At 54.0% G+C, this 14021-nt stretch overlaps 1 protein-coding gene across 1 annotated transcript in view; it reads right to left on the bottom strand.

The window, feature by feature from the left end:
- The window catches only part of KIDINS220 (kinase D interacting substrate 220), a 60624-nt gene that overhangs the window by 34612 nt on the left and 11991 nt on the right, over window positions 1–14021 (bottom strand). Inside the window, exons 8-18 of the mRNA XM_054179695.1 lie at window positions 12287–12484; window positions 11588–11686; window positions 10018–10116; window positions 9385–9483; window positions 8544–8721; window positions 7364–7528; window positions 6361–6540; window positions 4984–5149; window positions 3700–3851; window positions 2363–2652; window positions 1031–1171 (exon numbers count right to left, since the gene is read on the bottom strand). Of these exons, the coding sequence (XP_054035670.1) occupies window positions 1031–1171; window positions 2363–2652; window positions 3700–3851; window positions 4984–5149; window positions 6361–6540; window positions 7364–7528; window positions 8544–8721; window positions 9385–9483; window positions 10018–10116; window positions 11588–11686; window positions 12287–12484 (1767 nt within the window). The remainder of the gene's footprint in view (window positions 1–1030; window positions 1172–2362; window positions 2653–3699; window positions 3852–4983; window positions 5150–6360; window positions 6541–7363; window positions 7529–8543; window positions 8722–9384; window positions 9484–10017; window positions 10117–11587; window positions 11687–12286; window positions 12485–14021) is intronic.

Genomic DNA, 14021 nt, shown 5'->3' with positions numbered 1-14021 from the left:
CAGGGGCTGCTAACACAGGGCAAGGATTTTCTCTTCATACACACTGGGATCAGTAGCAGAGCCCTGGGGCTGCTGAGCCAGGAGAAGAGGAGGCTCAGAGGGGATCTGATCAATGTCTATCAACGTCTACGGGTAAGGTAGGGAGCAAGGAGGGGCCAGGCTCTGCAGTGTTTTGTGACAGGACAAGGAGCAGTGGACACAGACTGGAACTCAGGAAGCTCCACCCCAACACAAGGAGAAAATTCCTTGGTGTGAGGCTGCTGGAGCCCCGCAGCAAGCTGCCCAGAGAAGTTGTGAAGCCTCCTCCAGAGACTTACAAGCCCCATCTGGATGTGTTCCTGTGTGACCTGCCCTGAGTGACCCAGCTCTGGCCAGGGGTTGGACTGGATGACCTCCAGAGGTCTCTCCCAACCCCTACCATTCTGTGAGTCTGAGGTTAGCAGCTCACCCACCCTCAGGAGGAAGCCCAAGTGGCACAGCAGCAGCACCAGGAAGCTGTCATGCAGTAATGTCCTAGCCCCTCAAATATTTAGTCTTTAATTAGTCTGCAGCTAAAGTACTCCAGGAGCCCACAGAAGCCTCTGCAGCCACTGGAAGTTTGTTTCTAAAGGATGATTACTGTTCCAGAGATTGCTCCTGTTTGTTTCAGACCTTTCCCCAGGGACATGTCCAGTCCTGCTGGGATTTAAGTCTCAGCTTTATAAACCACAGGCCTTAGCATTACAGCCTGGAGGCTGCTGGAACACTGCAGCAGGTTACCAGGGAGGTAGCTGAGGCCAGAGCCCTGCAGATATTCAAGCTGAGGCTGAAGAAGGCTCCAGCAACCTGATCCAGTGGAGGATGTCCCTGCTGCCTGCAGAGGGGTTGGGCTGGATGAGCTTTGGAGGTGCCTCCCAACCCAAACCATGCTGTTCTATGCTGATGCACCCAAACCCTGAGAGACTCCAACACACACACAGTCTGAGAGCCTGAGCTGGCAGAACCCATGCAGGTGTGGCAGAGATCAGCTGTACAAAGGGACCCAACTCACTGTGTCAAGCATCTGCAGAACTTTGTCCTGCTCACAAGCATCCAGTCCATCAATGATGACCACCAGCCTGGTCTGGTTCTGAGTGAAGCTGTCAATGGTTTTTGCCATCTTGGCCATCAGCTCCACTTCACACTTCAGAACCTAGAAGAAAAAGACATCTCTGTACTTAAACCTCACCAGGAAGGCACAGAACTCCTCTTGCAGATGGCTGCCTGCCCCAGGAAGACTGCAAAACCACTTAGAAACATCCAAAGCTGAAGTGCTACAACATCCCTGGCAAAGGGTTCAGCTCCTGCTGCCACAGAGAGAGGAGGGCAGGACCATACACTGCACACAAGAGAAGTGCTTGAACTCCATCACAAAGAATTTCTGCACCAGAAATCAGCATTTCAAGAGTAAACAAAAGCAGATTTGAACCTTCAGCTACCCCCCAGGAGCTGCTTTGGATAAAATAGTCACCAAAACCTCCTCTCTGCCTCCCAGCTGAGCAGATGCTGCTCTTATTCCTACAGAATTCCATCTCAGGTGATGCAGCCTGAAGATGTCTCAACACAAAGATGCTTTTTAAACATGAAGGCCCACATGAGGTCCTGTAAGTCAAAGTGTAAGGTCCTGCATCTGGCTTGGGTTAATCCCAAGCACAAATCCAGGCTGGGTGCAGAGTGGGTTGAGAGTAGTTCTGGAGAAAGGGCCTTGGGAGTGTTGCTTGCTGAGCAGCTCCCCAGGAGCCAGCAGTGCCTCCTACAGCCCTCAGGCAGCTGTGAGCTGGGCTGCAGCCAGAGCAGTGTGGGCAGCAGGGCAGCAGAGGGCATCCTGCCCTGGGCTCTGCTCTGCCCAGACCTCACCTCCAATCCTGCCTCCAGCTCTGGGGTCCCCAGCAGCAGAAGGACACAGAGCTGCTGGAAAGAGTCCAAAGAAGGCCACAAAGATGCTCCCAGGGCTGGAGCAGCTCTGCTGGGAGCACAGGCTGAGGGAGCTGGGGCTGTGCAGCCTGCAGAGGAGAAGGCTCCAGGGGCACCTCAGAGCTGCCTGCCAGGACCTGAAGGGATCCTGCAGGAAGGCTGCAGAGAGACTTCTCCTGAGGGGGTCTGCAGCCAGGCCAAGGGGGGAATGGTTTGGAGCTGAGGCAGAGCAGGGTCAGACTGGAGCTGAGGAAGAAGTTCTTCAGCAGGAGGGAGCTGAGCCTCTGAAGGGTCAGTGCTAAACTGTGTCCCCAAGCACCAGCTCCAGGCACCACCTGAACACCCTCAGGCTCCCCCTGCGCTCCTCTGCCCGCGGGAGGCTGCAGGGCCGGTGCCTGCTTGCACCACCCGGAGGCCCCAGCAGCCTCACCTTCATGAAGCCCTCGCTCTTGAGCTTGTGCAGCCTGGAGGCGGCGCTGTGCAGCCGCTTGCGCTGCGAGTTGAGCACCGAGTCCATGACCTGCCACCAGGTGCGGCAGTGGAGCAGGAAGGCGACGCCCAGCACGCAGGTGACGCTGATCAGCACCACGTTGACGGGCAGGTTGCCCGGCTCCACGTTGAAGACGGCCAGCAGCGCGATGGCAGACACCACGCAGGACAGCAGCAGGAGGAAGATGACAAAGGACGGCAGGCAGCAGGTCTGCTTCCACTTCTTCTTGCCTGGAGCCCAGAAGCGGACGGTGAGAGGCAGGGAGCCGCAGGCCGGCACCAAACCTCTGCGCTTGCTCAGGGAAGCACAGAAGGGACCCCCCAAGGCCTCTTGTCCACCCGCCGGCACTCAGCAGGGACTGCTCCAACTAGGGCCATGCTGCTCAGGGCCACACCAAGCCTGGCTTTGAATCAGTCTGCGGGGATGAGGCCTCCACCACATCTCTGGGCACACTGTCCTCATAGTGAAGAGCTCCCTGCCCTTTCATCTGCCCTGCTCCAGTGTCAAACCACTGCCCCTCATCCCAGCACTACAAGGGCCTCTGAGCAGCCCCTCCCCAGCCTTCCTGTAGGCCTCCTAGGTCTCATCATCAGCTAAGCTGCAGGAAAGGTTACCCCAGTGTGCCCAGCCAGCCACACCCATGTGAGAACAGGAGTCCAAATGTGCCCAAACTCTTGGCAGTGATGAGGTGGAGACATTCCCTCAGCTTTCAGTTTATTTCCTTTGTTTCAACAAATCCACACTGGCTGGAAGTGATCTTTATCGACTGGATTCAATGTCAGTGCTGCCATCCCTTCTGTGACATCTCTCCATGAAGTGTGTTTAGGGAAGCAAATCACAGAATGGGTTGGGCTGGAAGAGATCTCAAAGCTCAGCCAGCTCCAACCCCCCTGCCATGGGCAGGGACCCCTCCTCCCACCAGCCCAGGCTGCTCAGGGCCTCATGCAGCCTGGCTCTCAACACCTCCCGGGAGGAGGTAGCCACAGCCTCCCTGGGCAACCTGCTCCAGTGTCTCCCCAGCCTCACTGCCAAGAATTTGCATGGACTCTGCTGAGAAGTGTGCTTTAGAGAAACCCTCCCTTTGTGGCTCTACCAAAAGCAGGATGAGCAAAGAAAAGAGAGCGTTTTTCTCTCCAGAACAAGACAAAGAGTCTCCCTTTCTGGGGGAATTTCTTCCTGGCTCCAAGTTTCTAAAAAGAGCTTCTAATGTGCAAGACAAAGCCCCTGGGAAGGGTGCAGAGTGGAGCAGTCAGCAGTGTCAGTCAGGTAATAAAAACCTTGGGTGTCTTCTGTCTTGAACACCCGGAATAGCCTCGTTGCTAAGAAACCAAACTCCCTTTCACAGGCATCAGAGAGGGTAGCAATCATCTCAGCCAAGGAAGTCTCTCCACCTACACTGGAGAGTCTATTGTAGTCTGTAAACAAGAATCTGAAAGAGACAAAAACCCCAACGTTTATTTCAGAAGGCTTTGAAGTGCTCTCTGCCAAGCAAAACAAACACTCCAACATCTCTGCAGCTCAAAGTTTGCTCAGTTTCTCTCTTCAAGTGGCATCAAATGGGAAAGATTTCATTGGAGCCCTAGGTGGGACTGAAGGATTTCTATTTCTTGATTCCCCCTCCTGTTCTCAACCTCCTCCTCCTCCTCCTCTTATCAACTTCCTATCCTGCAACTTGATGCCTTTGAAAGACAAAAAATGATCCTATCGACAACAGCAGGAAAGACACAGAGCTACCTGAAAGATCTTGATGAAGCCAGAGCAGCAGATGGGAAAGGAGGTTTTAACTTACATCCAAAGCCCTTCTCAAAGATTTGTGGAGGACTGCTACAGAACCAAGGCTGCCCACCAAGAGAAACCAACCACCAGCCAACCAGCACCAAAAAAGCCTACCAAACCCAAAAGCAACAAGAAGAAAACCCTCCCAAAAAACTCCCCCCAAAATCAAACAAAACCAAAGACCCCAAACAAAAAGACCCCAAATAAAGCCCCCAAGCCCCCCAAAAGCAAACCCAAACCCCACTACTCCCCCCAAATGACCTCCCAAACCCAAACAAAACCAAAATAACCCCACAAAAAAATCCCAAATTCCCCCAAAGAACCAAACCAAACATGCCCAAAAGAAACCAAATCAAGATTAATGCAAACAAAGAAACAAACCCAACACACACAAAAGGGCACAAAAATTCCCAACCTCCCCCTCAAAAAGCCATTAAAAAAGCCCCAGGACCCCATACCCAAAGCAAAAACCCCAGCCCCCACCCCAGCCTCCAGAAGAACCAAGATCACATCCAAGCACCCTGAGGCTAAGGCAAAAGTCCCTAACCTATAGGAACAGCCAAACCCATCAAAGCCAGGGCAAAAGCTCTCCTGCTTTCAGGTAAAGCAGAAGCAGCCTCAAGCTGTGCTGAGAGGAAAAGAAGGGAAAAGGAGAAGGGGCAAAAAAGAGGCCACCAGAAAGCATCAGTGAGAGAGAAGCACTCAGGCAGCAAGCCAGGCCAGGCCTTGCTGGGGAGCAGTCAGCCTCAGCCATGGCCTGCAGAGCCTCTGAATGAGTCACTCACCTGACAGGCAAAGCCTTAGTGGTTTGCTCTGGCAGCTCTGGTGGGTTCACAAACATGAGCTTGAGGAGCAGCTCCAAGTAGCCGATGTGCCTGGCCAGCCTGGCGCTCAGCACCCAGGCCCAGTTCCACCGCTCGCCCTCTCGGCGCCCACCGAAGTAAATGACAGCTGAAAGGTCAGAAAGGAGAGGAGATCTCAGGGCTTGACTTGAGGCATCCTTCACACCTGCCAGGAGCAGCAGGAGATCATGGAACAGATCCTCCTAGCAGCCCTGGTAAAGCCCATGGAGGACAGGAGGTGGTTCGAGACAGGCAGCATGGCTGAACTAAGGGCCAGCCCTGCCTGACCAGCCTGGTGGCTTGCTGCAGGGCAGAGACTGCAGCAGGGCACTAGGGAAGGGCAATGGATTGGACACTAGGAGGAAGCTCTTTACCATGAGGGTGGGGGAGCACTGGAACAGGTAGTCCAGGGAGGTGGTGGAAGCCCCCTGCCTGGAGACATTCAAGGTCAAGCTTGATGGGGATCTGAGCAGCCTGCTGTAGCTGGGGAGGCTCAGGCTTACTGCAGGGGGCTTGGGCAGGATGAGCTTTAGAGGTCCCTTCCAACCCAATGCATTCTGTGATACTATGATGCTTGGGCAGACAAGGCATGGAGCTGCATAAAGGCAGTTGGATGAATACTCAACAGTTGTGGATGAACAATGAGAGTGGTCACACAGACACATAGAATAGTAGGGGCTGGAAGGGACCTCTGGAGATCATCCAGTCTACCACCTCTGCCAGAGCAGGGGCACATAGAGCAGGGCACACAGGAACACAGCCAGGTGGGCCTTGAATGTCTCCAGAGAAGGAGACTCCACTGCCTCTCTGGGCAGCCTGCTCCAGGGCTCCAGCAGCCTCACACCAAAGAAGTTTCTCCTTATGCTGAGGTAGAAAATCCTGGGTTCCAGTTTGTGTCCCTTGCTCCTTGTCCTATCACAGAACACCACTGACAAGACCCTGGCCCCTTCCTCTTGACCCCTACCCCTCAGATACTTATAGACATTGATAAAGTGCCCTCTGTCTTCTCTTCTCCAGGATAACCATCCCCAGGTCTCCCAGCCCTTCCTCATCACACAGATGTTCCAGTCCCTTCCTCATCACACAGATGTTCCAGTCCCTTCCTCATCCTCACAGCCTCCACAGGACTGTCCCCAGCAGATCCCTGTCTCCTCTGTTTCAGAAATGCTCTCAGGAGTTACAAGTAAGACACAAGGAAAGGCTCCAAAGGGGTCTTAGCTTCTCCACAAGCAGTTTGTGATTTTCTGAATGACAAAGTGTGTCCACCAGCCAGTGCTGACTCCCAGAGCCTTCAGCAGCTTCACCTGGACCCAGACTTACTGAAGAAAATGTAGAGCACTGCCAGCAGGCTGAGCGAGACTGCAATGCCCAGCTTGGCATCCACGGTGAAAGCCAGCAGCAAGCCCAGGCCCCCACACAGCAGGAGGGTGAGGAACACCACCAGCCAGGAGAACTGAAACAGAGGCTCAATCTGCTGGCCTGCAAAAGTCTTCATTTCATCTACAAAGGAAAGACAAGGAGCAGTTAGCATGGTGGATCACTCCAGGAACAGAAGCACTGCAATGATCACCTCTGAAAGGAAACACCTCTCCAGAGTCACAGCATGGCAGGGTTGGGAGGCACCTCTGGAGCAGCCAGTCCAGTGCCCTGCCAGGGCAGGGCACACAGAACACAGCCAGGAGGGTCTGGAATGACTCCAGAGATGGAGACTCCACCACCTCTCTGGGCAGCCTGCTCCAGGGCTCTGCCACCCTTCAGTCACACAAGTTCCTCCTCATGGTCAGAGGAACTTCTGCTGTTCCACTCTGTGCCCCTTAGCCCTGGTGCTGTCCCTGGCCACCACTGAACACAGCCTGGTGCCAGCCTCCTGACCCCCACCCTTGGAGGATTGCTCAGCATTGATCAGATCCCCCTGGGGCTGCTCTTCTGCAGGCTCTCAGCCCCAGGGCTCTCAGCCTCTGCTCCTGACAGAGCTGCTCCAGGCCCCTCAGCAGCTCTGCCAGCCCCGTGCTGTACTCCACACTGCAGAACTCCTCCCTATTGTTGATCCTCTCAAAGGGACAAAGATGTCTTTTTGTCCCTCCCCCGCTCTCCTGCAGCCTCTTCAGGTACTGGAAGGCTGCTCTGAGGTCTCCCTGGAGCCTCCTCTTCTCCAGGCTGAACAACCCCAGCTCTCCCAGCCTGTCCCCACAGGAGAGGTGCTCCAGCCCTCTGACCATCTTCATGGCCTCCTCTAGACCTGCTTCAGGAAGTCCATGTCCCTGCATTCCCACACCACGCTTTAGACAGCAGAACCTACAGAAAAGGCCAATCAAGGTCTCACCTTCCAGTTTCTTGAGCAGAAAGGATTTGCCACTGCCCCACTGTGCATACAAGCCCACACAGATGGGTGGCTGCATGGTTGGCTCACTCAGAATGTCAGCCAGAGCACTGCTGTAGAGATCATAGCCCAGCATGTCCCCATCAGACTCCGTGGGAGACAAGTGTCCTGTGGGACAAACACAGTGTTAGAGAACCTTGCTGCAGCAGATCTTTGATGTCATGCCACTGACAATGCCATGCAGGAGACCATGGCTCCTCCTAAGGAACTGCTGCTCTTACTGGTATATTCTTAGCACAGAATTCTTTGGGTTGGAAAAGCCCTCCAGGATCATCCAGGCCTAGCAGCAACCCAACCCCACCATGGCCACCAAGCTGTGGCCACACCTTTCTGGCACACCTCCAGGGATGGGGACTCCACCACTCTTTGTTATGCAGAGGGATTTTAAATCTTCCCCATGAATGTTACAGAACCATCAAAGCCACCAGAGATCACTGCAAAACTATCCCACAAAATTCCAAACCACAGCAAATCAAAGAGCAGAATCTCACCAAAGCCAAACCAACCACCAGAAGTCAGCCAGTGTCACAAGTCCCAGCAAATGTGCACTGGACCTCTGTTAGAATCCTGGAAGGGACCTCAGAGCTCCTCTGCTCCAAGCTCCCCACCATGCCCAGGGACACCTCTCAGCTACACTCAGCTGCCCAAAGCCTCATCCAGCCTGGCCTGCAGCACCCCCAGGCAGGAGGCAGCCACAGCCTCCCTGGGCAGCCTGTGCCAGAGGCTCAGCTCCCTCCTGCTGAAGAACTTCTTCCTCGGCTCCAGTCTGACCCTGCTCTGCCTCAGCTCCAAACCATTCCCCCTTGGCCTGGCTCCAGACCCCCTCAGATGTCTCTCTGCAGCCTTCCTGCAGGCTCCCTTCAGGTCCTGGCAGGCAGCTCTGAGGTGCCCCTGGAGCCTTCTCCTCTGCAGACTGAGAGGAGGCTCCTTTCCCCCCCAGCTCCCTCAGCCTGTGCTCCCAGCAGAGCTGCTCCAGCCCTTGGATCACCTTTGTGGCCTCCTCTGGCCTCTCTCCAGCAGCTCTGTGTCCTTCAAACCCTTAACAGTTACAAATGTCAGTCCCTGACTAATGAACTGGATCCCTGCTATTCCAAATGACTGAAAGTGAAGGAGGTGTACTCACTGGCTCCAAATATCTGGGTGAGAATGCTCTTCTGGTGGCTGCAGTCAATGTTGTAGGGAGTCTCTCCTGTCTTGTTGGGTCTGTAGAGCAGGCGCCCGTCCTTGGGGTTGCGGAGGAGCAGCTCCGCCAGCTTGCGGCTCCTGCCGCGGATGGCGATGTGCAGGGGAGTGTCTCCCTTCTGCAGCAGGGCACACAGCAGCTGCTCAGCCTGGCAGCACACACAGCTCCCACCTGGGGCTGGGAACGCACCTCAGCCTGCTCTCAGCTGTGCCCCAGGGCACGGGTGGAGGGACGGGAGCCAGCCAGAGGGACCTGGACAGGCTGGAGCGGGCCCAGGCCTGCCTCACGGCCTTCAGCAAAGCCAAGGGCCAGGCCCGCACCTGGGCCAGGGGAATCCCAAGCACAACTATAGGCTGGGTAGAGAATGGATAGAAAGGAGTGCTGAGGAGAAGGGCTTGAGGGTGCTGGGTGAGGAGAAGCTCAATGTGAGCCAGCAATGGTCGCTGGCAGCCCAGCAGGCAGCTGTGTGCTGAGCTGCAGGGACAGCAGGGAGAGCAGCAGTACAGGGAGGGGACTCTGCCCCTCTGCTCTACTGAGACCCCACCTGCAGCACTGCCTCCAGTTCTGGGACCCCCCAGCAGAAGAAGGACCTGGAGCTGCTAGAGGAGGTTCAGAAGAGGCCATGAGATGATCAGAGGGCTGGAGAACCTCCCTGTGGGGACAGGCTGGGGAATGAGGGAAGCATGTGGGAAGCTCTTTCTGTGTTAGCCTTGACAGCTCACTACAAAACTCTGCTGCAAAACTGATGAAAGAACAAAGGCACCAAACACATGTTCCTTACCTTGTCTACAGCAGAGACCTTGGCTCCTTTATCCAGAAGCAGCTCCACAATTTCAATATTCCTCATCTTGGTTGCCTTTATCAGTGGTGTTTCTCCATCCTACAAGGGAAAAGCAGACCTAATAAACCCAACTTTTCTGTGTACTCAAACCCAAGCAAACACTGCTGAGGGGGGGAGAAATCAAATCCTAAACTGCTACCAACCAGCACCTGAAGGGGCCTCAAAGGAAGCTGGGAAGAGACTTTTGTAAGGAGTTGTAGGGATAAGATGAGAGGGAATGGATTGAAGCTTGAGGAGGGGAGACTGAGACTGCAGGGTAGGAAGAAATTCTTGCCAGTAAGGGTAGGGAGACTCTGGCACAGGCTGCCCAGGGAGGCTGTGGCTGCCTCCTCCCTGGAGGTGCCCAAGGCCAGGCCGGATGAGGCCTTGAGCAACCTGGGCTGGTGGGAGGTGTCCCTGCCCATGGCAGGGGGTTGAAGTAGATGACATCTGAGGTCCCTCCCAACCCAGGCCATTCTAGGGCTTTATGAGCACTTAAAGAAACCCAGACTGCAGCATTGATGTCCTGCTCTTGGGAGCTGAAAGCAGGGCAGCTGTGGCACCGAGCAGTGCGGTCAGAATTCTCACCATTACCTTTGTGCACGTCTCGGTGTCAGGGTTGCACTGCAAAATATCCCTCACCATTGTAGCATTTCCTTTCTCCACTGCCCAATACAAAGCAGTTTTATTATCCTGCAAAACAGAAAGCAACAGAAAAAGGCTGATTAGCTATCAAGAGTACTGCCACACAGCTGGATCTCCTGGCCACAGCTGGCTAGGAAGCGCAGCCACTGTAAAGGCAACAGCAGAGGCACAGCAAGCGGCAGCACAGCTTGGGGCAAACAAATGGGCACACCAAGGAGCTCTGGGGCACAAGGAACACAAACCTACCTTCAAACCCTGTGCAAAATGTGGCAAGAGCTTTGAGAATCCAAGCAGCTTCCACCCATCTCAGAAGAGCTGCCAAAGCTCTGGCAGTGAGCTGGAACTCAAAGGCAGGAGTTTCTAACGGAGCAGAAGAGCTTTGCCCAGAGGCTTTTTCCTTCTCTCCCCCTATTATTTGTGTCATGTTTCTCTGTGGCTTTTGTTTGTGCATGAAATGCCAGAGACTTCCAAGCCTTTCACAACTGTGTCCATTTTGTTCTCAGTTTTACTCTCTAGTCCAGTTACAGAATCATCAGGCTTGGAAAAGACCTCCAAGACTGAGGCCAACCACCAAGGTAACACCGCCCTGACCACACAACCGTGCCCTCAAGTGCCACATCTACTTGCTGCCTTGCCCAGCTTGCCTGAGGAGCTTGGCTCCTTCTGCTGCTTCTGTATGGCCCTGGCCATACCCAGACACTGAAAAGCTCCAGGTTTCCTGAGCCATGCCAGCAGGAAGCTGAGACACACAGCTGCAGGTTTCCAGTGGCAGTTTGGAGGCAGAGAACCAAATGCTCTCCAGACCAGAAGCTTCCTGGCCTCTCAAAGAGCCTCTGCATCAGCAGCAGGCTCTGAATCTTTGCAGCTCTCACTGACCAGTTTTGTGTCCAGACTTGGCAGAACACTTGTGCCTGCCAGTGGAGTGATGGGAACAGCTTCAAGCAAAGGGAAGTGAGCTGAATGCAACAAAACCAAGTATGTGCTGAGTGAAAGAATGCAAACAGTACTTGAAGGGCAAGGAAAAGAAACAGGGGGTAGGCAGGAAACAGAAATCACCAACAGTGACTGAACAGAAGGGAACTGAATGAAGGAGACTAAACCCAAGCAAGCACAGTGACAGAGCTGCACTGACAGCAGCTAGCATCTGAGGTGTGTCCTGTTTCTATGCATTGATATTCAGCTCCAAACATAAAGTATTAAAAGAAAGAGGGTTTGAAAGTTTGAAGTCATCTCCAATCTGCTCAGCTCTGCAGAGGAAATCAGTTTCAGTTTACATCTTCTGCTTCTGAACCACTGCTCAAATTAACTGGGGGAGAAAAACCAAAACCTCCTGAAGTCCTTGCAGTTAAACACAGCTTACAAACTGTACAGCAAGTTTGTGATGGTTCAAGGCAATCTGAGTTTACTACAGAGTGGGCTGAGCAAGCTTGGGAAGCCCTGGGTTCATGGACAGGGTGTCACTGGTTGGTGTTCCAATTCACACCTCATGGAAGAGCTCTTGGGACAGGGTGGGACTTACCTGACCCCTGATGTCTATGTCAGCGTATTTATGGAGCAGGGCCCTCACAATTTCAACATGGCCTCCTCTGACAGCCCCAATCAGCACTGTGTCTCCACTCTAGAAGCATTGGGAAAGAACAGTGATGGTTAATTAATACTGATTAAGAATACTGCTGGTGAACTAACATTATTGAGCAAAACCAAGTCCAACAGAGAATGACAGAATGGTTTGGGTTGGGAGGGACCTCCAAAGGTCACTCAGTCCAAAGCCCTTGCAGTCAGCAGAGACAGCCTCAGGTTGCTCAGAGCCTTGTCCAGCATCACCTTGAGTATCTCTGAGGATGGGGCCTCAAGCACCTCCCTGGGCAACCTGCTGCAGTGCTGCACCAGAACAAACTGCAGCCTCCAAACCTAGATGACGCTTAAGCACATGAAGAGATCTGCACTCACTTGGAAGAGCGATGAGACACATTGCTCTCTCTGCTCACAACAGGGAGAGGAAAAAGCCTTGGGCTCTACTTTTCCTCTGTTTCTCACAGAGATGAAATATTACCACAGAATGGTAGTGTTGGAAGGGCCCTCTGGAGATCAACCAGCCCAACCTCCCTGCCAAAGCAGGATCAACCTGCATCTGCCCTGCCCCAGTGCCAAACCACTGCCGCTCATCCCACCACCACCACCGGCCTGTAAACCACCCAGGCGACGGCAGTGCGCTCACCCTGTCAGGAATGTTGACGTAAGTTCCAGCATCCAGAAGGTCCTGGACGATTTCTGTGTGCCCCTCCTTGGAGGCAATCATCAGAGCTGTGTTTCCATCTTTATCTGTCAGGTTGACATTGGGGTTCCTCTTCAGGATCTCCTTGACCGAGTCGGTGTAGCCTCCCTTCACGGCCACGATCAGCGCCGTCATCGAGTTCTGCAGCAGACCCAACAGCTCTCGTGGTGCAGCACAGGGGGCAGGACCCAGCACACCAGCAACAGGAGCCTCCCTGACACTGCTGGATCAGCCACTCACTCCAGGTTTGGGCTCTGGAGGAGTGAACTTGCTATGCTAACGTCAAACAAGACCTGAGCTAAGTGGGCTGGCAGAGGACGCTCCAAAGGCAGAGCTCAGATCAGCTCAGCTCCTGCGTCCTACAGGCACAGGGCAATGAGCCTGGGCAGAGCACCCAGGGCTGCCAGGATCCATAGCTTCATGGAATGGACTGGGCTGGAAAGGGCCTTCAAAATCATCCAGTTCCAACCCCCTGCCATGGGCAGGGACACCTCTCAACTAGGCTCAGCTGCTCAAGGCCCCATCCAGCCTGGCCTGGAACATCTCCAGGGAGGAGGCAGCCACAGCCTCCCTGGGCAGCCTGTGCCAGAGTCTCCCCACCCTCACTGCCAAGAATTGCTTCCTCATCTCCAGTCTCAGCCTCCCCTCTCCCAACTGAAAGCCATCATCCCTCATCCTGGCACTCCCAGCCCTTGTCCAGAGTCCCTGCCCAGCTCTCCTGGAGCCCCTTCAGGTACTGGAAGGCTGCTCTAAGGTCTGCCTGGAACCTTCTCCTCTCCAGGCTGAATATTGCTCCAACACAGGTTTTAGAGGAGCTTCAGAAATAGCCACCTGGATGCCAAGAGCTGTCTGAATTTTCCACTTCACTGTGCTTTTTATAGGCATTTAAAGTGTCTCACAGAACCAAAGGCTGCATTGGGTTGGAAGGGACCCTCAAAGGTCATCTTGTCCAACCCTTCTGCAGTCAGCAGAGACACTTCCAACTAGATGAGGCTGCTGTGGGCTACATCAAGTCTGCTCTTGAATGTCTTACCCAAGAACAAAGTCAGATCTGTTTGATTTGAAACCAACATGCAGCTGAAAACTTGAGGGCTTCCCAAAGGTGCTTTGTGTTTGCTTCACTTTGTGAAAAGCTCTAAGGAGTCTGGGGACAGAATGGACTCTGGCAGTCTCAAGCCTTCAGAGAATAACAACCTGCATTCATTTGTGTCAGTTAAAATGTCCACTTCACACAGCTGAGTCACCTGTAAAGCTGCCTCCTTATTTCAGATGTGCATGAAAGAAGTTGAATTCATCCTCACAACTGGAATCATCCAGTCAGAACCATCCCAGTTGGACAACAGACATGTAAGATCATGGACTCCAACCATTCCCTACCTCTGCCATGGCTGGGGATGAACCATGCCACTCAGAAGCACATCTCTGTCTCTTCAAAATACCTCCAGGGGTAGATACCACCTTGGCCTGCTTGGCCACCTGGGCACACCCTGGCTCATCTTCAGCAGCTGTCAGCCAGCACCCCCAGGTCCTTTTCTGCTGGGCAGTCTCCAGCCCACTCTGCCCCAAGCCTGCACCATTCATGGGGCAGGTGTGACCCAAGTGCAGCACCCAGCACTTGGCCTTGTTGAATCTCTTCCCATTGACTTCAGCCCATGGATCCAGCCTGGCCAGGGTCCTC

This window comes from Dryobates pubescens, chromosome 3 (genome assembly GCF_014839835.1).
Source record: "Dryobates pubescens isolate bDryPub1 chromosome 3, bDryPub1.pri, whole genome shotgun sequence".
In the NCBI taxonomy this organism is placed as follows: Eukaryota; Metazoa; Chordata; class Aves; order Piciformes; family Picidae; genus Dryobates; species Dryobates pubescens.
Note: the sequence above shows the minus strand (reverse complement) of the source record. Positions and strands in the feature narration are given on the sequence as shown.